The sequence below is a fragment of the Schistocerca serialis genome, chromosome 3, assembly GCF_023864345.2.
Source record: "Schistocerca serialis cubense isolate TAMUIC-IGC-003099 chromosome 3, iqSchSeri2.2, whole genome shotgun sequence".
Taxonomy (NCBI): Eukaryota; Metazoa; Arthropoda; class Insecta; order Orthoptera; family Acrididae; genus Schistocerca; species Schistocerca serialis.
In genome coordinates this window covers 345,613,496-345,638,819 of record NC_064640.1, presented here as the reverse complement: position 1 = coordinate 345,638,819, position 25,324 = coordinate 345,613,496, and the positions used below count along the sequence as shown (strand labels likewise).

At 41.4% G+C, this 25,324-nt stretch overlaps 1 protein-coding gene across 1 annotated transcript in view; it reads right to left on the bottom strand.

Annotated features, from left to right (window-relative positions):
* Positions 1 to 25,324, bottom strand: part of LOC126470156 (probable C-mannosyltransferase DPY19L1) — a 216,823-nt gene that overhangs the window by 151,924 nt on the left and 39,575 nt on the right. The window contains exon 4 of the mRNA XM_050097774.1: positions 19,489 to 19,703. Coding sequence (XP_049953731.1) covers positions 19,489 to 19,703 — 215 coding nt within the window. The remainder of the gene's footprint in view (positions 1 to 19,488; positions 19,704 to 25,324) is intronic.

The window sequence follows — 25,324 nt, the reverse complement described above, 5'->3', positions numbered from 1 at the left end:
TCAACTCTACAATGCCATGTCATTGCTTCCCTTGCAGAGTTTTATCAGTGTCATAAACACTCTAATCAGTCATATTGCACAACAGCAGCTGAATTGCAGGGACTCAGTAGGAAATGCTGTTTTGTGACTCCAGTAAATAAGGAATCGTACGCAGAGGAGATAATTTGGGATGTGATAATTCGAGTGCTTCTGGACAAGGAGGTGCATCAGAAAGCTCTACAATTTGAGGACCCTACTCTAGAGGATATTTTAAAATGGGACGAATCCTTCTAAGTTTCCCGGACTGCAGGCTGGGGCAAGGTGGCGGCTGTCACATCAGAGCCGGGAGAGGGATTCAACTTTGTCAACACAGCAAATGCAGCAACAGTAGAGCGCAGACACTGCCACACTCCAGTTCTGTCTCACAAACGAGGAAAGAAGTCTCAGCCATCCAACTGGTGCTCTTTTCTGTAGTCCAACACGTGGGCACAGTATGAGGCATGCCAGAAGGAAAGACATCTCATGTTTGTCTGCTGTGCTCTGGACAAAAAACACTCACCTTGACAGGTACTAATGGATATTACTGTGATTTTGTCAGTCACACCACAGTGGTGTCACTTATGAAATGCTCATCATGCTCACTTTGTGCAATAAACAAATTTAGCTACAAGTTGGCACTGGTGCCCCTGTTAAACACTCAAAGATATCTCCAGCTGGGAGCATTGCCCCTTCAATCCACAGCTCGCCACTTAGTGGCATATAACAAACAACACAATCCACTCTAAGGGCAGCTTACAATTAAGGCAATGTACAAAGGTGTCACACAATGCCTCACCTTCCTTGTGACTCACAGTGTGGATGCAGAGATTCAATTCGGCCTTCATGCCTTAGTGATTTGTCTCAGACCACATACAGGTTAGGGAATTGGAAACCCTTGGTAAGGAGTACCTTGACATTTTCTCTGGAGGGTTTGGGAAGAACTTTTCAGCACATACTACATTAAAGAACTCGGCACATCCTCGCTTCTTCCATGCAGGACCTGTGCCCCTCGGACGGAGTGATGCAGTTAAGAATGAGCTAGACAGATTGACAGTTTTGGAACTCATCGAAGCCATGTCTGCAAATGAGTGGGCAACATCTTTGGTTATAACCCAGTAAAGATAGCATTTTGGATTGCAAAAAGTGAAGTAATTTTGATTTTCTGGTATGCTGTATGTATTACCATCTCATGAAAAATCCAAGTTTTTCGACTGTCTCCCCTTGTGCAGCATTATTCACCATCTCGGAGAAACCACTAAGAAATGGCACTTGCTTCCAGAATATTTTAGGCAAAAATATGATAGTATCAGTTTTAAAGAGTGTTACATTTCCTGCAAGTTTCATGTATAATACGTTGGAAAATTCAGAACAGCTACTGAGATACAAGGCTATGAAAACCAAGAAATCACAACTGTCAGATATGCCAGTGGTTTCACTTTAAATAACCCTTCATGTACAGTTTTGTGCACAATGCATAATAGCCATTGTTGCAGAGGATTTAATTTCCTTCATGAGTCATGCAAAATATTTGTAATTACTTTCTATACATGCAGAAAAATGTTGCATTAAAAATTTTAGTGAAAGTGGACATGAAACTGAAAATGCCATCCTCAGTCAAAAATAGTATTCCTGAATGTAATATCGTCTTTAAGCCACTATGTATGTAATATATGATATGTGGTTCACAAGACTCATGTAATTTCTGGGGAATAAGTAGTTTTGAAAAAGAAAAACACAAAGTTTTAACACTTTTACAATACTCATATTTCAACAAAATACTGTTTAAAAATAGGCCTTAAATTTTATTTTAATGACAATTACAATTTTTTAACTTAAAAAAAAAAACAATTTTTGTTGTTTTGGCTATGATGTGGTTGATGTATACAAGTTACCAGTTTGACCAATACACATGGATCATCTAACTCATCTTCCATGTTGAATTCAACCTCTGGTGCATTACTGCATGGTTTGAATCCACAATGAACATACACAATGTATCATCGAAGTCCTACTTTTTTGCAGGTGCATTTGTTGCCCCGATTCTTTTTGCACTGGCATGAAATCATGTTTGGTAGATTGGTTTGTAGGGTAAAGGGACTAAACAGCATGGTCATCGGTCCCTTTTGACTCAGCCACACAGGTCTTGGATTAAAACCATACCCCACTAGAATCCTAATGAAATGTGGGGAAGGAACAAAATGCGTAAAACTAAGTGTGTAACCACACTGAAAGAAAAATAAAAGTAGCAAGCCAAAACCGTAAACATTAACTATAAAGCAAAAAGCGGTATAAGGTGCTAAAACAATATAGCAGACAGCATGGGCTGGCTGATCACAAGAATAAAAAAGGATGACCCAGCCACTCTGCAACACACAAAAATCTCCAGCCTAAAAATACATGGCGAAAGAATCACAGATGGTGAAAACACAAACACCAAGTCAGACAGACAGCACCAGAGGGAATGAGGAAGAGTGAAAGTGGAGGTACAGCAAGGCCTGGGAGAATGGCCACACGCCCACCCTTAGAATGAGTGATAAAAACCCCCTCCCAAATAAAACTTACAACTAGATCAGTCAGTAAGGCATTATCACCTAACATTGTAAGTAGTGCATCAGGAAGATTAAAAGTCTGTCTCAGGGGGGCTAAATTGGGACAGTCCAACAAGACGTGGACCACTGCCAGGCATGAACCACAGCGACAATGAGGTGAGTCCTTGTGACACAATAGGTGACTGTGAGTCAGCCAAGTATGGCCAACATGGAACCAGCAAAGAACAATGGAGTACTTGTGAGAGGCTCACATGGAGCACCTCCACACATTCTTCGTTTCCTTTACCATATGTAACTTGTTCAGCGGAGTCAGGGAGTGCCATTCTGTAGTCCAGAGCCCAAACACTTTGCGGCATAATACTGATCGAAGATCAGATTCCGGTATGCCCGTCTCCAGATGCAGTTTAAAAGTAGCCTCTTTGGCTAGCCTGTCGGCAAGTTTGTTTCCCAGGATTCCCAGTGTCCTAGGGTCCATATGAAGACCACTGACCCTCCACATTGTTTGAGTACGTAAACAGGCTGTTGGATGGCGAGGATAGCACTGGTTGAGACCTTGTAAGATGCTCAAGAAGTCAGTACAAAAGAGGAAGGACTCCCCTGCGCAGGAATGGATATGCTCAAGTGCACAAGAGATGGCTACTAGCTCTACAGTGAAAATGCTGCAGCCATCTGGCAAGGAGCACTGTTCTGTATGTTCTGCATGAGCAAAAGCGAACCCAACCATCAAGTCATCAGAGTAAACTACCTCTGAACCTTGGAACACATCAAGAATAGAGAGAAACAAGCACCCAAGAGTGGCAGGGTGAACTGAGTGGACCTGCAGGAGAGGGGGTAGAGGGAATGACTTGAGTTCAGTGAGAAGGGACTAGACACAGACTGCAGTTATAATCTCCAATCTGGGCCGCCATTGTGGGAGACAAATCAAACTCCACAATGGTGTATAGGGCCCAGCATCTGCAATGCTGAGGGCGGTGCTGAACCATATGCGAGGCTCCCATAGTCAGGACAGGACTGGACACGCTTTGTACAGCTGCAACAGTGTAGGGCCACCTGCACCCCAGTCAGTGTGACTCAGGCATCAAAGAATGTTAAGGTGCTGCCAGCACTTGTGCTTAAACTCACGAAGATGGGGAAGCAAGTTAAGCAGACATCGAAAACCAGTTCTAAAAAGCAAAAAGAGTCCATGACATTAAGGAGAGGGTCATCAAGATAAGTAGTAGGTGTGGGTGAACTGTACAATGGCAATAGAAATGTATGATGCAAGTCTTGGCAGCTGAAAACCGAAAGCCGTGGGCACACCTTTCATATAAGAAGGGTGATACTGAGGACCTCACGGCTGCTGTGAGACCATTAATGACCACTAAAAAGAGTTGGACACTCAGTGCAGAGCCCTGCAGGACCCCATTTTCTTGGATATGGGTGGGTACTGTGTAAAGCACCAAATGGAACTCTGAAGGTGCGGTGCGGCAAAAAGTTCTGTATAAAAATCGGGAATGGGCCCTGGAGATCCCACTCGTGCACAAGTAGCAAGGATGCGATGTCACCAAGTGGTGTCATAGGCTTTCGTCACGTCAAAAAAGATGGCAATAAGGTGGTGATGGTGGAAAAAGGCGGTTCAGATGGCAGACTCCAGGTATACCAAATTGTCAGTGATGAAGTGACCTTGGCATAAACCACCCTGAGATAGAGCCAGAAGGCCCCCGAGACTCAAGGAGCCAACAAAACTGCCAGCTCACCACATATTCAAGCAGCTTGCACAGAATGTTGGTGAGGCTAATAAGATGATAGCTAATCTTATCTAGTGAGTTCTTATCACAGTTTAGCACTGCAACAAGGATACTTCCTTGCCACTACGATGGGAGTTCACCATCACTCCAGATGCGGTTGAGACGGAAAGGAGGTGGTACTGGTAATCCTCTGACAGATGTTTAATCAATTGGTGATGGATGTGCCGTGGCCCAGGGGTTGTGTCAGGACAATCTGCAAGGGCACTGAGAAATTCCCACTCACTGAACAGAGCATTGTAAGGTTCAGGGTGGCAGTAAAATCTACATCTACATCTACATCTGCATCTACATCTACATTTATACTCCGCAAGCCACGCAAAGGTGTGTGGCGGAGGGCACTTTACGTGCCACTGTCATTACCTCCCTTTCCTGTTCCACTCGCATATGGTTCGCGGGAAGAACGACTGCCGGAAAGCCTCTGTGCGCGCTCGAATCTCTCTAATTTTACATTCAAGATCTCCTCAGGAGGTATAAGTAGAGGGAAGCAATATATTCGATACCTCATCCGGAAACGCACCCTCTTGAAACCTGAACAGCAAGCTACACCGCTATGCAGAGTGCCTCTCTTGCAGAGTCTGCCACTTGAGTTTGCTAAACATCTCTGTAACGTTATCACACTTACCAAATAACCCTGTGACAAAATGCACCGCTCTTCTTTGGATCTTCTCTATCTTCTCTGTCAACCCGACCTGGTGCAGATTCCACATTGATGAGCAATACTCAAGTATAGGTCGAACGAGTGTTTTGTAAGCCACCTCCTTTGTTGATGGACTACATTTTCTAAGGCAATGAATCTCAACCTGGCACCCGCCTTATCAACAATTAATTTTATATGATCATTCCACTTCAAATCGTTCCGCACGCATACTCCTAGATATTTTACAGAAGTAACTGCTACCAGTGTTTGTTCTGCTATCATATAATCATACAATAAAGGATCCTTCTTTCTACGTATTCGCAATACATTACATTTGTCTATGTTAAGGGTCAGTTGCCTATCCACTGAAGATCTTTCTGCATTTTGCTGCAATTTTCTAATGCTGCAACTTCTCTGTATAGTAGAGCATCATCCGCGAAAAGCCGCATGGAACTTCCGACACTATCTAAAAGATAAGTGTTGTCGTTCCACCTGCTGTTTTAGGGTACAAAAGGTGGGGTGGTAATTCCCAGATGCAGAGGTTTGAGCATAATGCTCTGTGATTGCATCTGGGTTGGTATATACAGCTCCTTGTGTGGAAATCCCAGGTATACCTGCAGGGGCCTGATATCCATAATGACACCTGGACTTAGTCCACACCTGGGAAGGAGAGGTTTGTGTTCCAATGGTGGAGACATAATGTTCCCAGCACCCCTGATTCAGTGTTCTGATTAGTTGACAGACCTGGGCGCAGAGCCATTTGAAGGCAATGAGGCGCTCCATTGATGAGTACTGCTTATGACATTATAGGGTCCACCTACGATCCTGAATGGCCGCAGTGGTTTCCAGCGACCACCAAGGCACAGTCTTTCACTGGGGGCAACCTGAGGAACATGGGATTGCCAATTCAGCTGCAGAAACAATGATGGTAGTAACATTATGGATAACCACAATGATGTTACCAAGCAATGGAGATTCAACGATGGTAGCAGAGGTGAAAGCCTCCCAGTCAGCCTGATGCTGGGGGAGGGACAGGAAGAGCGGAAAGTGATCACTACCACACAAGTCATCGTGAGCTCTCCAGAGGATAGAGGGCAGAAGGTCAGGGCCATAACCTGAGAGATCAGTGGCCATTATGTGCCACATGCCACTCTGAAATGAGCGGGGGCACCTGTATTTAGATGGCACAGGTTGATTTGAGCTGGTGGAGTCTTGATACCTTTACTACAGCCAGTAATCTTGGTTCCACCCCACAAAGGGTTATGGACATTGAAATCATCCAAAAGTAGGAAAGGTGGGGGTGAGTTGAGGAATTAGTGCCGACAATACACGTTGTGGTACTTCACCATCTGGAGGAAAATAGATGTTGCAGATGGTAGTTTCCTGCATTGCCCCCACCCTCAAAGCTACAGCTTCTAAAGATGTTTGAAGGGGCACAGGTTCGCTATACACAAAGGTAAGGACATATATACATACTCCACCTGACACCCCGTTATAGTCATTACGATTTTTGTAACACCTCCAATAGCCACTAAGGACAGATGTCGGCATTACTGGAATCCAGGTTTCATGAAGGGCAACACTAAAAGCAGGTGTACTGCTTAAAGAGTTGTCATAACTCAGCCAGGTGGGGGGGAAAAAACCTCCACAATTCCACTGGAGGATGACACTTTCTGTAGTCTGAGAAGGCACGAAGGGGCCAAGGAGGCAGTTTACACCTCAGGGTTACATGCTGCCACTTGTTGAGGGCTTGTGGTCTCAGTGACAATTGGTTCTGAGGCTCCAGGTGCATCTGGGTCCTCGGGGGACGCTAGGATCCCCACTTCATCCTCAGAATTGGAGCCTGACATAAGTGGCAATGTGGGGGCCACTGGGATCTCTTTCTTCTTAATAGGCTTCTTCATTCTGTCCTCTCACTTGTCTTTCAGTTTCTCTGGCTGGGAGGTATACTCAGAGTTTGTCTCATGAACCAATGATCATTGTGAAGCTCTACAACCAACAGCTTATGGCTCCTTCAGCCACTGGCTGCTGTCTGGCTACACAGCAGCAGAAACTTTGGAAGGCTGTGTCCTGAGAGATCCCTTCCTTGTGAGAGGAGCCAGAGGAGATTGTTTCTTCTCTGGCTGAGGAGTGGAGACCAATGTCCCCGATGGCTGGGGGAGTGGGGGCATTGCACCTGAAGTAGATGTTAGGGGAGGGGAGCAACGGGAGGAGGAGTGCCCCCAACCATAAAGGGAGCAGGCATTGCCTGGCAGCCCTGAGGGCCTACTATACGAGGCACAGCAGGCATGGTTACTGTTGTCTGACAGGGTGACATCGTCATAGGTACAGACAGGGAGTAGGCAAGCATACGTCTTTTTTGCTTCTGTGTAGGTCAGTCTATTCCATTATTTTCCTCTCTGTCTGAAAAATAGTGCATTCCAGTGAACAGGGGGAGTGGTGCTCTCCACAGTTGACATAAATGGGAGGAGGGGCACAAGAAATGTTTGTGTGTAATGGATGTACATAGTCCCGACACGTGGGACTAGTGTTACATCAAGAGAACATGTGCCAAAATTTCCAGCATTTCAAACACTACCTAGGGAGAGGAATGTAGGGTTTAATGCCACACAACTAGCCCATCACCTTGACCTTTCCAGGCAACAAATCACCTTCAAAGGCCAAGATGAAGGCACTGGTAACAATCTTGTTGTCATTAGGTCCACTACACAACTGACGAAGTGTACTCCTTGAGGCTGAAGATTGGCATGCAACTCATTATTGGACTACAAGAGGAGACCTCTATGGGATATATTCCCCTGGACCATGTTTAAGCTCTTATGGGAGGGGGGAAGGGGGGGGAGGGTGATGGAAACCGGGACATCACCTAGCTTGTCACAGGCAAGCAATACATGCAACCGGGTAGGGAATAATTTTTTTATCAATACCAACTCATTCCACATTATGGACATTCCCGCCACTTCCTCAAACTTGAAGTAAGTTCTACACAAAAAACAGAGGCTTTGTTGTTAAAAAGGATTCCCCATCAGATCTGGCACAAACTAAGTAAGGAGGAGAATATGTCTGTCCTTGATCTTTAGCCCTGCATTCTTCCCCTGGGGTAGCCAGGGAACGGAATGATCTGGGGTCACATCTGTCAGCATTATACTGGCCTTTTCCACGCTTAAGAGACTGCTAGGGCCATTCAACCACCAGTGTCGGACAACTTCATCTGCTTCATTGTGGGTTATCTGCCCTGATGCTTCCCACTCTGATCATGGGCTCTCCCCACGGAGACCACTCAGCCACACCAAAAGCCACCTGGCACGTTGGCCATTGCCACGAGTCCTGATGGCTAAAGAAGACAAGCATCTACTCCTTGGCGTAAGTGGGGAGTTTGCAGCTCAGGCATAAGCAGTGCGATCCCTGTGTCATCAGGGGGCTACAACCAAGAGGGCACATGATGACCCCTTCACGACGTCTGGCTACCTTGGTGAATAAAGGCGTGAAAGGATCCATCATTATCATGGGTGCAGAAGAGGACTGCAGACGGGATGTAGATGATGCACCCCATAAGGTGTCCTCACCTAAACAGCTGGATTATAGGTGGACCAGCAGAGCCATAACAATAACAGGTGCAGAAGATCTCAGTGCACAATGGATATATGCTGCACCACGTAAGGTGTCCTTCCCCAAATGGCCCACACTTCTGAAAAATATGGAAAGTGTGGAGGTGAAACCCTAATGGGGACCATAATACTGACAGTCAAAAAGTAAGAGACTCCTTTTAGTCACCTCTTGAGACAGGCAGGAATACCTGGAGTCTCTTCAAGCTCCCGAACCTGCAGGGGTGAAATCATGTTCAGCAATGTCTATGGAGCTGGTTGATATTCAGTGGAACTGGAATTAGACCACCAATATCTTTCTTCCAGCCACACTTGAGCTGGTCTTTTTAATATGCCATCCACATTTGAAGTTGCAGATAAGTTCTATATGCATGATATTGATCTGCATCCCTTGTTGGCAGCAGGTGCGTTAAGCCAAATGGCTCTGAGCACTAAGGGACTTAACATCCGATGTCATGAGTCCTGCGCCAAGCCAAATTTGGTGTTTATAGCCCCTTTAGAACAGCAAGGATATCGCAACTAATCTACAGAACTGTTCAAGTCACCTCCATAAACTGCCACAAGGAAATTTTCAGTTGCTTCCACAATCTTCTCTTTTTCTGCAGCTGATTATTTGAAAATAGAAAAACTTTTATTGGGGGAAGCATCACTCTGAAGTGTGGTGCAAAATTTAATTTTCCCCTGCCAAACAGAGCAGAGGTGGTATCAAAACCACTTATCGCATGGAGAAATATTTTCCACAATATCTTTATAACTGAAGGTTATTTTGAAATACAGTGCATCTCCTTTTTTACCCCTTCCAGATTTGCAAAAGGACACATTATCTTGTGCTAAAGCAGTCACCATACAAAAATATCAATGCCTTCTCCAATAACAACAAAACAGTCATGTTTGGAAGACATGGAAATGACAGTTTTCACAATTAACACATCAGCATCTTCTATTGCCTGCTTGGTGACTATATCTCCTCGCTAAAATTCCTTCTGAAGCATTGAGATGAAGCAGGACATCCCCCCCCCCCCCCATTTGATAACAATTTGTCCTATGGCATCTGTGGAAACATGGTACCATCAAAGAGAACTTCTACACAAGATCGTAGCGTGGAACGACAAGCTCTTTTGGCGCTTTTTTTTATTTTTTTCTGTGAGATACCCATCAAAGACTACCACAGAATTTTGTCAATGATATCACTATATCTATGTCACAAATCCTGGTAGAATCCTGAAGCAATGCAGTCCTTCAACAAAGGAAATTGCTTACAATATGTTAGTTCGTCCAGTCTTAGAGTATTGTTCGCCTGTATGGGACCCTTACCAGTTGGGGTTCATTCAAGAGATTGAAAAGGTCCAAAGAAGAGTAGCAAGATTTGTGACTGGTACATTTAGTCATCGTGAGAGCATTAAAAATCTCATAGAAAGTTTGAAGTGGGATACACTTGCACATAGACGACGCACTAAACGGAAGGTGCTGCTCACTAAATTCCGAAATCCAATCTTTGCCGACGATGTAGAGCATATATTATTACCACCAACTTTCAAATTGTGCAATGATCACCATTCAAAGATAATGGAAAATAGAGCTCGTACTGAGACATTCAGACAGTCGTTTTTCCCTCGTGCGATCCGCAAGTGGAACAGAGGGAGGGAAATATGACTTTGGCACGAATTGTGCGCCACACACCGCTTGGTGGCTAGCAGAGTATATATGTAGATGTAGATGTAGACAAATCTTTCAAAATTACCAGAAAAACATTCACTTAAATTTCAGTGAACTCTGTGTAGTAGGTAACCACCATCTACTACATCATCTTTCCTCTTTCCCCTTTCTATATCATTTGGTAATGGCGAGAAGGCAGAGTAAAATGTGGATGTTGTCCCTATTTGAATGCCTTCCTCAGAAAAAAAGACACAATGGAAAGGGAGCAAGTTCATATTCGATGTAAAAAATGGTTCAAATGGCTCTGAGCACTATGGGACTTAACATCTGAGGTCATTAGTCCCCTAGAACTTAGAACTACTTAAACCTAACTAACCTAAGGACATCACACACACCCATGCCCGAGGCAGGATTCGAACCTGCGACAGGAGCGGTCGCGCGGTTCCAAACTGAAGCACCTAGAACCGCTCGGCCACACTGGCCGGCATTTGATGTATTTTTTCAAATTGTCATCAGAGGGCTTTGAGACAATCACCCTGTGGAAAAGCTTTAAAGGCTCCAGAGCTACTTTTCCTTTCTTTTCCTAATTCCTATTTTTAAAGTGTATTTTTTTGAAAGGTGAGTATACATAAAAGTGTTGAAAATTTGCGTTTTCTTTTTTGAAAATACTTATTCCCCAGAGATTACATGACTCTCATAAACTACACGTGTGTGTGTGTGTGTGTGTGTGTGTGTGTGTGTGTGTGTGTGTGTTTTAGAGAGAGAGAGAGAGAGAGAGAGAGAGAGAGAGAGAGGGAGAGAGAGATATATATATATATTTGCTTAAGTGATGTGTGTTTTCCTTTCTTTCCTGAAGAAGGCTTTGGCTGAAGTCTTGAGGTGTAACAGTCTTTCTGTTGTGCCTGTCTGCAACTCAATGTGTCATCTTCACAGTGAGTAATAAATTATCATTTTCATAGTTGTTGAATAAATCTACTCTTAGACTTAAATGACAGCTTTTTATTAAGTCAACAATTGCAACAGAACATCTCTTTACTTTTACCGAGTTTCAGATGCCAAAAGATCAATGATAATGTTAAAGAATGACATGTTTTGTAGCCATTTGGGAGTAATAAATATAACAAACTGCCAAACAAACAAAAAGAATAAATAAAGGATAATTATAAGAATGTCTGTAGTGAATGTAGTACATACTGACAAAGTACACACCTTATTTGCCTGTAGACAGGGGGGAAAACACACACACACACACACACCATTTACATATTGCTGAGACAAATTGGTCTATAAGTACAATCTGTTGCATGTATCAAGTGTCTCAAAATAAGTAACAATAAACAAAAACCTGGAAAGTCAATTACAATTTTAAATAACTTACTTATTTGCCATTCCATTGTTTAATGCTGCTTCCACTTTGTGTGTGTGTGTGTGTGTGTGTGTGTGTGTGTGTGTGTGTGTGGTCTCATAATGCTGTTTATAAGTGATAGTGTGTGGTCTCATAATGCTGTTTACAAGTGATAATTGTATAAATAGAAGTAGTAAGTCTACTTTGAATCAGTGTTACAATGCATGAGGTCTAACACAAAGATGGTAGCGACATTAATGTAATATTGTTTCTGTTACATTGGTATATGTTGTGCATCTTCCGCAATAATGTTATGTGAGGCATCCATTTGATTTGGACAGTAGTAGTTTAATCTATTTGGATTCTTTAGTAGCCATTTTGTGTTTCAAAATGGAGAAACAGGGACAGTGTGCAATGGTCAGTTGAATTTAAAGTGGTCAGACATCTCTTGAAGAAAAACACATGGGAGCATCCCAAAACTGCAACCACAGAGGAAACCACTGAGATGTTAATTCAGCAATGGACAGTAACCAATGGAAAGTATATTACAAATAGCAACTACTGCATGAATATCAGATGAAAGAGTGTTACACACTTGACAGAAGTAATTAGCTATGTGAATGCTTTGTGCAAGATGGGCACTGCATTTGTCGAATACTGATCAAAAGCAAATATAAAAATGACTTCCTCAGCAATTTACTGCTACAACTAGACCCCAAATGATTTTGTGTGCCACTTTCTAACTGGTGATGAGACATAGGTCCCTCACTTGATGCCAAGAACAAAACAGCAATCAAAGCAGTAGGTGGGATATGGTGGCACTACATCAATAAATGAGAAATCAATCTAGCAGCAAAATTATCATTGGGGCTTTCTTTGTCATACAAAAGATTTTCTAAATCATTATTGTGCAAGCAGTGAAACAACGATTGGTGAATGCAACCCAAGTCGCCTCCACCTAATAAGTGAAAAACTACAGGAAGGTCTTAGACTACAAAACTGAAAATACATGTGTCATTGCCCCAAAATCAGTTTGAACACCATGGAACTTTACCAAGTGTGGTCCTATTGGGAATGTGGTAGACCCTTACCTTAGTTCAACCTTTGAACTGACTGACCCAACAAGTTATAAGAGTACATACAGCTTAATATGAGCTCCAACCCACAGTTAAAACTGACATTTTTCACATTAACAAATTATTGTCAGTAAGTGGCAAGTGATAGAAAAAAATCCTTGGACTGACCTGGGATGCAACCCTAGACCTTCTGTTTGTAATTTAACGCTTATTCACTCAACCAAGCCACACTTTGAAACTGAAACATGCCATGTTTAAACATTCACTTTATTCCCCAGAATTGATACGCTTTTCCTTCCTACTATTTTGGCTCGAAAAAGCTTTAAGTTCAGTGAAATGGTTATGGTAGTCATCTACTGGTATTTTGTAGATGGAATCTCCTTACTGGAAAAACATTGGACAAAGTGCATTAACCTAAAAGGTAACAATGTCAAAAACAATTTTGAACCAAAAATACTTTCACTTCAGGTCTAAGACCACTTCATCTTGCTCTAATATGTGGTATCTGTTGGTGAAAATATTACTCTTGTGGACAGTATCCACAGGCAGCTACTGACAACTTTGCAGTGCAGGAGTATCTCCCACATGAAAAGAAGACTGATACCTCCTAGAACAGCAGTGGAGAAGCAATGTCACTAACCTACACAATTTAAATCACTTTATCCATCCTGCATTAAACTGTAACCTTAACAGACAGAATAGAAATGAAATTTCCTGGATTGCTGTTCATTGTTTGATTCCCAAGAAATGTGGATGGTAGAGGTGTCCAGTGTGTGTTAGTCATCCTAATTTCAGCTTACTCAGCCTAATAGGTGGGCCACAAATCCTTCACTTATTTTGCTATTTATTTTAGACTGAAGAAGCAATGCTGTTGAAATGGAATCATTACTCCCCAATTTGTCATTTTTTATTTTAATGTAAGAATGAATATAAATTAGTATTTGGAACATCTACATGTTCATCTTCCTAAGCAACAATTTGCCACTGCATTAATGAGACCAGACATGAGAGAAACACTATTGAAAAAGAAAGTTGTTCACAAAGACTGCATCCTTGAGATCAAATTGGCAATGGTTTATATATTCTTGCTATAGAAACTTATAGGTTAAGGTTAGATATAGTGGGAATTAGTGAAGTTCGGTGGCAGGAGGAACAAGACTTCTGGTCAGATAACTACAGGGTTATAAACACAAAGTCAAATAGGGGTAATGCAGGAGTAGGTTTAATAATGAATAGGAAAATAGGAATGCGGGTAAGCTACTACAAACAGCATAGTGAACGCATTATTGTGGCCAACATAGATACGAAGCCCACACCTACTACAGTAGTACAAGTTTATATGCCAACTAGCTCTGCAGATGACGAAGAAATTGAAGAAATGTATGATGAAATAAAAGAAATTATTCAGATAGTGAAGGGAGACGAAAATTTAATAGTCATGGGTGACTGGAATTCGAGTGTAGGAAAAGGGAGAGAAGGAAACATAGAAGGTGAATATGGATTGGGGCTAAGAAATGAAAGAGGAAGCCGCCTGGTAGAATTTTGCACAGAGCACAACTTAATCATAGCTAACACTTGGTTTAAGAATCATGATAGAAGGTTGTATACATGGAAGAACCCTGGAGATACTAAAAGGTATCAGACAGATTATATAATGGTAAGACAAAGTTTTAGGAACCAGGTTTTAAATTGTAAGACATTTCCAGGGGCAGATGTGGACTCTGACCACAATGTATTGGTTATGACCTGTAGATTAAAACTGAAGAAACTGCAAAAAGGTGGGAATTTAAGGAGATGGGACCTGGATAAACTGAAAGAACCAGAGGTTGTACAGAGTTTCAGGGAGAGCGTAAGGAAACAATTGACAGGAATGGGGGAAAGAAATACAACAGAAGAAGAATGGGTAGCTTTGAGGGATGAAATAGTGAAGGCAGCAGAGGATCAAGTAGGTAAAAAGACGAGGGCTAGTAGAAATCCTTGGGTAACAGAAGAAATATTGAATTTAATTGATGAAAGGAGAAAATATAAAAATGCAGTAAATGAAGCAGGCAAAAAGAAATACAAACGTCTCAAAAACGAGATCGACAGGAAGTGCAAAATGGCTAAGCAGGGATGGCTAGAGGACAAATGTAAGGATGCAGAGGCTTATCTCACTAGGGGTAAGATAGATACTGCCTACAGGAAAATTAAAGAGACCTTTGGAGAGAAGAGAACCACTTGTATGAATATCAAGAGCTCAGATGGCAACCCAGTTCTAAGCAAAGAAGGGAAGGCAGAAAGGTGGAAGGAGTATATAGAGCGTCTATACAAGGGCGATGTACTTGAGGACAATATTATGGAAATGGAAGAGGATGTAGATGAAGATGAAATGGGGGATAGAATACTGCGTGAAGAGTTTGACAGAGCACTGAAAGACCTGAGTCGAAACAAGGCCCCGGGAGTAGACAACATTCCATTAGAACTACTGACAGTCTTGGGAGAGCCAGTCCTGACAAAACTCTACCATCTGGTGAGCAAGATGTATGAAACAGGCGAAGTACCCTCAGACTTCAAGAAGAATATAATAATACCAATCCCAAAGAAAGCAGGTGTTGACAGATGTGAAAATTACCGAACAATCAGTTTAATAAGTCACAGCTGCAAAATACTAACACGAATTCTTTACAGACGAATGGAAAAACTAGTAGAAGCTGACCTCGGGGAAGATCAGTTTGGATTCCGTAGAAATACTGGAATACGTGAGGCAATACTGACCTTACGACTTATCTTGGAAGAAAGATTAAGAAAAGGCAAACCTACGTTTCTAGCATTTGTAAACTTAGAGAAAGCTTTTGACAATGCTGATTGGAATACTCTCTTTCAAATTCTAAAGGTGGCAGGGGTAAAATACAGGGAGTGAAAGGCTATTTACAATTTGTACAGAAACCAGATGGCAGTTATAAGAGTCGAGGGACATGAAAGGGAAGCAGTGGTTGGGAAGGGAGTAAGACAGGGTTGTAGCCTCTCCCCGGTGTTATTCAATCTGTATATTGAGCAAGCAGTAAATGAAACAAAAGAAAAATTCGGAGTAGGTATTAAAATCCATGGAGAAGAAATAAAAACTTTGAGGTTCGCCGATGACATTGTAATTCTGTCAGAGACAGCAAAGGACTTGGAAGAGCAGTTGAACGGAGTGGACAGTGTCTTGAAGGGAGGATATAAGATGAACATCAACAAAAGCAAAACGAGTATAATGGAATGTAGTCGAATTAAGTCGGGTGATGTTGAGAATATTAGATTACGAAATAAGACACTTAAAATAGTAAAGGAGTTTTGCTATTTGGGGAGCAAAATAACTGATGATGGTCGAAGTAGAGAGGATACAAAATGTAGACTGGCAATGGCAGGACATGTTCTGAGGCATCAAGGGATCACCAATTTAGTATTGGAGGGCAGTGTGGAGGGTAAAAATCGTAGGGGGAGACCAAGAGATGAATACACTAAGCAGATTCAGAAGGATGTAGGTTGCAGTAGGTACTGGGAGATGAAGAAGCTTGCACAGGATAGAGTAGCATGGAGAGCTGCATCAAACCAGTCTCAGGACTGAAGACCACAACAACATAGAAACTTTGGGCTGAAAAGTTCTGCAGCTTTTGACAGTGCACTTCCTAGTTTCTCAACCATGAATTCTGCCCGAAATGAAAGAAAATTTCCACTGGAGGTGGTAAAGTTGTATTTAATTCAATAATTGTTGACAAAATTTGGCTGCACCAATTCAGCCATAAATCAAAACAGCAGAAAAGCATTTGGTCTCCCCACTCAGTGAAAGAAAAATGGGCACGAGAAGTGAGAAAGCAAACATTGTGAACATTCTTAGCCAGAAGTGACTACATTGCTTTCAATGTTGTGGATAAAGGTAACTTTAGGTTTCAAGAATAGGTGTTTGAAATCAGGTCCATGCGGAACCCAGCTCTATCATGACAATGTTCCAGCTTTCTGTGTGATGAAAACAAAGTCTCTGATGGAGGAGTCTCAGGCCCACACATCCATCTTATAGCCCTGATTAAGCTCCAGGCAATGTCATCCTATTCCATATAGCAACGAAAATCACCTGCAGTAAACCAATCTTAGCTCCATATGCAGCTGTCAGTGTCCTTAAAAAGACCTCCCAAGAAATCTACCATGAAGTCATCAACAAGTGTTTTGAGCTGATGCATTGGTACATAGGAAACCATGAATAGCACTTTGAGAAGATGGACAGGTGTGAATTTCAAAAAGATAGTTACTATGTTAGAAGTCTAAAAACTTTTGAGTGTCCATTGTATGTAAGAAGACTTTTAATTCAAGAGTATTTGCAGATCCACAAAGCAAGATTAGACTACTGTATGTTGATTATCACTTTTTGGCAGCACTTCAGTAGGATGAAGATGGCAGGGTCGATCAAATGGCCAACTAGATCAATATTAAAGTTAACCAGCGCAGTGAACCCAATATAAAGTCACTTTCACTTCAAAGATTCAGGCTGTTTGAGAATCTGCAGTATCATAGAGGCCAGGGAGAAACTGCAGTTAGCACAAGAATGTCCAAATATGGACTTACTTTGAGTAGTCATAACTTTAATTTCACATAAAATGAGGCTACCACAGAAACAAACAGGTTTTAAAATGAAGACTTTGTACAGGAATGCATATGAAAAGCTTGGCAGTCTTATTTTTCACAGCAGTGGCATTCAAATAATTTTCTCTTTGGCTGGAAAGTTCAACAAAAAGTGCTGATTTGTACACCAGTGTAATCACAGCTGCAAACCAATAAACTGTTGAAATTTACTGAGTATAGAGCAAAATGTCCCACTGTGTGAGACGAAGACAAAATTTCAGGCAGCCAGTGCCCTGGAAGTTGCATTACGGCACTCCTCAACCTCCAGATGTTGCAGCTCACCTTCTCAAAACACATTAGAAACATGGAAAGTGTGTAACTAGGATTGAATGCTGTAACGGAACCTATTAAAGACTTTACTTTACCGAAGTATGCGATACCCTCCAAATTGAACCAGTTTAACCAGTATTTATGATTATAGAAAAGTTATTGTGTATGTTAACAATGATTGCATAACATGTCTCCATAAACAGTCAACCCATTAAATTATACTGAATAACTGACCCACACAAAAGTTAATATCACTTGATCACTGATACAGCAAATGTCATCATGCAAAAACACTAAGTTCATCTTAAATAATTAATATGAAGTACAAAAAATAGTGGCCAACTCAAGTATTTTTGATCTCCTTAAATAAAAATCACCCAGTGAAACCTATTTGATCACTAGGACCGTTTTCACTCAGTATTCACGTAAACACTCCTATTTTAGACGAAAACCAATGTAATTCTGAATAATTCATGTTATTTACTTATTTATGCAAATTAGAGAAGTCAATTGACAAACTTCTAAAAAACTGCCTTTTTGTAACAAAGAATTATTCTGTCAAGTCAAAAAATCTGTCTGTCATTTTGATAAATTGTTAAATTATGTCACTTGATGTAAATTAATAACTTTTCTGCACAAATTACAATAGCAGATGTACATGTGACTTGTAAACTATATCTCTTTTTAGTAGTTCTTTGACAAGGTTATAAATACAAGCAGCAAGAAGGGTTGGGAGCGCAGTCGGAATGTCACTTTTGTAAAGTGTGTTTGTGTGTTATTGTTCGAGGTGGATAAACAATGCAAAGAACATTTAAAAGAAGTACTACTTTGTGTTGTGTCATTGTCTTTGGTGGACAGTGGAACTAAGATGGCCACCAGAGTAATAAATAATTGAAGTTTAAATATTTGTTGTTTTCGCTCATTATTTATCATCAGAAGCACATCAAAAACACAGGACCTCATCTTTTTACCCCTAGACAACCAGATTTAAAGCCAGCATCAAGACACAGCAGCAATCCAGCAAGCAGCAGCGACTACCACAATGCATTTTAATGGCGCCAACCTAACATCAAGTGCTAACAAGCTCCGTAAATGGGAGTGAAATAGGGCAATTATAGCAATATCTACGACCAGGCGACCATTACAATACCCAAACAAAACTGTGACTACTACTGAATGTGCAACAGCACTTGCTTTTCATTTCACTCATTATAGCTACCTGGTATTTTTGAAAACAAAAAGAGACAAAAAACAAAAACAAAAAAGGAACTCTACAATCCAAGGACCACACGATGCTGACCAGGCACCATGTTACTCTCTGCTGAAGACCTCATCTGGACGACGTACGGAGCGGCATGGAGTACGGAAACCATTTTCCCAGCCATTGTCAGCTATCCAGACCTTGGACATGTTCCTTTCCACTCAAACAGCTCATCAATCCTTCTCATGCAGCTGCATACTCATAGACCTTGTTAGAATTCTCCCATCAAGGAAATATTCCTGGTAGTACCACAAACTGAACCCAGATCGTCTATATGACAGTCAGATGCATTGACTGCTCAGCTATGGTGGCAGACATACTTCTCTTGTACGTCCCCATAAATTAAATAACGCATACATTCCCTAACATACACTTTTAATCAATCCACATTACTTCAGAACAGATCTTTACATACTTCAGAGTGTAAATCCTTTTTAGTAATATCCTTAGTGACATGTCTTTAATACCATTCATGACACTTCAACAGCAGTGCAATTTATACTGATATTAGTGACCATACAAATAAATTTCTTTTGCAGGGACTTTTTATCAGCATTTAACATGAATAATGTAGTAAGCTAACAACGAATCAGGTATCAAAAGCCATAGATTAAAAAAAAAAAAACATGCTGAGTTACATTTAACATACCTTATAGTATATCCAAAAAGGAATATTACAGTCACAGTGAGGCCAGCACAAAGCCACACAAAGTTTAAGTAGAAATATGTTGGCTCCCCCATTCCTTCACAGCTATTAACAGGAGGCAGATCATTACCTCTATCAACAGGCCAACATTGTTCCCCAGGCAAGGACCACTCTTCCATTCCCACTCGGTATAAACGGTACAGTGCCCCAATAACAAGCTGTTCAGCATGAAAAGACACATTTAAGTAGAGAGCACCTAATGATATATATGGGGTTACATTAAAATAACATTCTACAACTCTGCATCACTTCTCTCTCTCTCTCTCTCTCTCTCTCTCTCTCTCTCACTCACTCACACACACACACACACACACACACACACACACACACACACACACACACACACACACACAAATTAGTTTTATAACAATGATTTGCAAGTTTTTCACGTATCAACCACCCAAGGAAACCACGGTGGCATTATGTTTTAATAATCATAAGTACCATAATCAGGTATCTATTAGTGACATCCCTCAGATCCTGCCCCCCAATTCTACATTACCTACTATGACAATTCAGGTTAATTATTGGCCCCACCTATAAATAAAGACCATTCAACTGACTTATGAAAATACAAAAGTGCACACCAAGTTACCAAAGAGAAGGATACTACACAGAAAAAAGTTTCTGTTTTATTGTTATTGTCTGTCTGAACAGGATATCTCCTCCATCAAGCTTTGAAAGCTGTCTGTTCCTTTAGCAGAAAGAAGGAAAGAAGAAAAAAGTTAAGCTACACATATTTTCACAATAAGGGCACAAGGGCATTACTGACAGACAACAAGCTCAGACTGGACACTGATAAAACAGGAAATTAGCTGTAGTCTTTTCATAGAAATAGTCCTGCATTTGCTTCATGTGAAACTTGCCTACGCTAACTGCAGAAAACCGTATCTGTAGAGCCAGACGAGAATTTCAACTCTGTTCCTCTTGATTATTAGCCCCCTAAACCACATTCACTCAGTCCTTCAAGGAACCACCTGTTATTTTACACTGTTAATACATTATATCAACCAAAGCAGCTAACTTCTCCACATATACAGGTTTTTATCATTGAGGAACATGCCAGCAAGTGTTGGCAGATTTTGTCATCAAAATTATATAGCTAAGGTACTTTTCCTGAATTCCAAAATAATTTGCTATAAAGCCATTCTAGAAGTTAAACAGTAACATCAACTTAATTTTTATTGTTTAATGTGAAGGCATTATAAATACGTCAGTTCTATGAGGTTTAATTTTCCAGTATCCATTTTCAGCTTTATAACAGGAGTAGATTTTTTCCATTAAAAGTTTCTTGCCTACTTGTCCTATGGCACCAATAACACACATGTCTTTTACAGAGATTAATTCTAATTAAAATCAATAAAGTACTGTTAGTTGTTGTGCTTCAGTTATTGTTACAGAGGGAGACATACAGGACATTCTTCCTACACTGAATGATATTACATATAGCAGTTTACTTTGCACTTCAACAATCAAGTTCCAAGACAATAAATAACTGTAGGAATTATTGTGAAATTTACAAGCTACTACCTGACGCTACCCAGCACAAATGATGGGTGCTCTGAAGACCTCAAACTACGGCATCCATATCGTCTCAGATGCTGAGAGTCTGCAAACAGAAATGGAACACCTGCAATCTGTGTTCCTGAACAATGGATAATTCATCTCTGCAAGTACAGAGAGCACTACAGATGTACAGATGACAGCACAAAGAGGAGGATGAGGACTTCAAAACAACTGCTTGTCTACCATATACTGGAATCAGGCAGAATATTAAGAAGATATAAAGCTAAATTAATCTTTCACCCTTGAATTTTATCACGCGAAGACAAGTGAATTGGTATCAATGCGGCTGGCTTTCACCACAGAGGGCATGCAGTGCAGCACACAGACTTGTAGCAGAAGTGCATGCACAACACCAACCACATAAAACCAGACATGTGCTCACAGGGTCATTGAAACGTGAACTCAGAGCATTTTCATCAGCATCCACCTGAAGATGGCCAGAAGACTCCGTTCCAAAATATCATGGCAGGAAGTTGCAGATATTTGGCAGTTCTCTGAAAATTTTGTGGGGCAAGTGTACAAATTTATTGGCAAAGACTGTTCACATCATATCATTTCCCTTAGAATTCTGGCAACCATTTCTTTTAGTTTTATTATTTATTAACGATGCACCAAGGTTTTGCATGGGTACTAAGTATCTACAGCTGGACTTGTCTGGTGTAGTGATGATAAATTATACACTCAAACTTTCCTCATGAAGCAGTCTGCCTATTAATGAAAATCATATTGAATCCCTACAGTAGTGCCTGAGAGATTAGCCTTCACACATAGACAATAAAACCAGGTGGGGGTCTTTAATTTCTTCCTTATTGACTTCACTACTGGTTCTGAGGCACTGGGATATGGCTGAAACTGGTAGTGGAATCCTTGAAGTTCTCAACAGCAACTGGAGCAGTTTTCATCAATTAAATTAACAGTTGCAAAATCAGCACACCCTACAAACATGGATAAATAATTTATAATATGTATAGATAGCTCAGTGTGAAAACCGCCCATTTCTCTCTTCATGGACAATTCACTGGTACAGCTCATCAGCCTACCAGAACAGATATAGGCTTTTCTAAAGGGAAAAAATCAGGAGAAGCAGTATTTCCATGATTATGTCTCAATACTCAAGCCACTGTCTCTGATATTCTGAACACGATTTCATCACATCACCCCTAAATCATACATTACATCAAGAGGCACTGTAAAATTGTATTCACTATGGGAAAAATAGTATATGTCAATCATACTGCTGCTAGTTTCATATGCTGTCTGCAGAAATTTGCTTCATACAAAGATATTGTTTGCATTTGTATCTCTGCACGTCACTAGGAATGGCACGGTGGAAAAGACTGATTAATAGATTATGTATGGGCCATTCTACACCCCCACTGCCCAACAGAAAAGAAGCCCTGAAAGTACTATGAGTGTCACACTAATGCTTACACTTGAAACCACAAACCGGAAGCACCATGGCAGATCCAAAAGCCTTTAAGAACATTCTGGGCTGAGTCATCTCTTTTAAATACTGTTTTCTTTCATAGCCAAGAAAAAATAAACAATGAACTGCTCTAGCATTAAATACCATTCACTTCAGGACAAATTAATTTAAATATAGCTGAACATCAATTAATGATATGTCATGCTCTTAACGTCAATTTGCTAACTCCAAATCAGGAATGAATGGGGTATTCACTGTATGGAAACAAGATACCTGACAATTTAGGCATCTCAATAGCCTACACAAAAATTTACACACTATGAATCTGTACATAATGGGTACTGCAATTACTCTCTTTTGATCAGAAATGCACATTAATTGATATTTCAAAGTAACACATATTTGGCAGTCCTTCATGACTGAAAATTAAACATTGCTGAGGATAACAGGATAGCTGGAACACAACAAACACATATGTGATGCTGAAGGAGGACACAAAAGAAAAAATGGAAACCTCTCTCAACGCGTTCCTTCTACCACCTTTTTTAAAATAAAAGTACCATTGTATTAGAGATTATGTGAAAATTGTTGAAACTGCCCTAAGTCCGCATGTGAATACATTCATGGTTAATGGATCAAAAACTTTTTTAAAAAATGCTCCTTTAAAATTGGTTAAGACAATGGGCTCTAATTCACAAGGCATGTGGTTCAGAAAACCACAGTCCAGGCCTCAACATTCAGATGTCTCATGGTTTCCCTAAATCCATTAAAATGAATACTGGGATGGTTCCTTTCAAAATGACAGCCAAATTCCCTACCTATACTTGTCCTGTCTGGGCCTGTCTTCATCTCTGGTGACTTTATTCTCAATACAATGTTAAATATTAATTTTCATTCACCTTTATGTATACTGGATAGCTATGTGTAACAACAGTGCTCATATTATATACGAGGGCAGTTCAATAAGTAATGCAACATTTTTTTTTTCTCGGCCAATTTTGGTTGAAAAAACCGGAAATTTCTTGTGGAATATTTTCAAACATTCCCGCTTCGTCTCGTATAGTTTCATTGACTTCCGACAGGTGGCAGCGCTGTACGGAGCTGTTAAAATGGCGTCTGTAACGGATGTGTGTTGCAAACAACGAGCAGTGATCGAGTTTCTTTTGGCGGAAAACCAGGGCATCTCAGATATTCATAGGCGCTTGCAGAATGTCTACGGTGATCTGGCAGTGGACAAAAGCATGGTGAGTCGTTGGGCAAAGCGTGTGTCATCATCGCCGCAAGGTCAAGCAAGACTGTCTGATCTCCTGCGTGCAGGCCGGCCGTGCACAGCTGTGACTCCTGCAATGGCGGAGCGTGCAAACACACTCGTTCGAGATGATCGACGGATCACCATCAAACAACTCAGTGCTCAACTTGACATCTCTGCTGGTAGTGCTGTCACAATTGTTCACCAGTTGGGATATTCAAAGGTTTGTTCCCGCTGGGTCCCTCGTTGTCTAACCGAACACCATAAAGAGCAAAGGAGAACCATCTGTGCGGAATTGCTTGCTCGTCATGTGGCTGAGGGTGACAATTTCTTGTCAAAGATTGTTACAGGCAATGAAACATGGGTTCATCACTTTGAACCTGAAACAAAACGGCAATCAATGGAGTGGCGCCATACCCACTCCCCTACCAAGAAAAAGTTTAAAGCCATACCCTCAGCCGGTAAAGTCATGGTTACAGTCTTCTGGGACGCTGAAGGGGTTATTCTGTTCGATGTCCTTCCCCATGGTCAAACGATCAACTCTGAAGTGTATTGTGCTACTCTTCAGAAATTGAAGAAACGATTCAGCGTGTTCGTAGGCACAAAAATCTGAACGAACTTCTCCTTCTTCATGACAACGCAAGACCTCACACAAGTCTTCGCACCCGAGAGGAGTTCACAAAACTTCAGTGGACTGTTCTTCCTCATGCACCCTACAGCCCCGATCTCGCACCGTCGGATTTCCATATGTTTGGCCCAATGAAGGACGCAATCCGTGGGAGGCACTACGCGGATGATGAAGAAGTTATTGATGCAGTACGACGTTGGCTCCGACATCGACCAGTGGAATGGTACCGTGCAGGCATACAGGCCCTCATTTCAAGGTGGCGTAAGGCCGTAGCATTGAATGGAGATTACGTTGAAAAATAGTGTTGTGTAGCTAAAAGATTGGGGAATAACCTGGTGTATTTCAATGCTGAATAAAACAACCCCTGTTTCAGAAAAAAATGTGTTGCATTACTTATTGAACTGCCCTCGTACAATGATGATAAAATCAATCAGAATAAAATGCCATAGCTGCAATCTAGGAAACGTAATAGATCAGGGCGGAGAAGGGAAGGGGAAGAGAGCAGAAAGAGAGCGGTGAGATGGGGAGACAAAGGGAAAGGGTTGAAGGAAGTGGAGGGAGCTGTAAGAGAGGAAGAAGAGAGGAGGGGCAGAAGTGTAGGGGGGTAGAGGGTGGAGGAGAGAGGGAGGAGGTTAGATGGATGGAGAGAGGTTTCAGAAAGAGGGAGGGGAAGAGGAGGGTGAGTTAGAGGTAGAGATGGAGGGGAGAGGGAGAGGGGGAGTGAAGGAGGAAGAAAGAGAGAGAGGGGGAGGAAGGGTAAAAGAGAGGAGGATGAAGGGAGAGGAGGAGGAAGATGAAAGGGAGAGATAGAAGGGAAGAGTGGGAGAGGTGAGAGAGGAGGGGGAGGGAGAGTGGTTCAAAAAAATGGCTCTGAGCACTATGGGACTCAACTGCTGAGGTCATTAGTCCC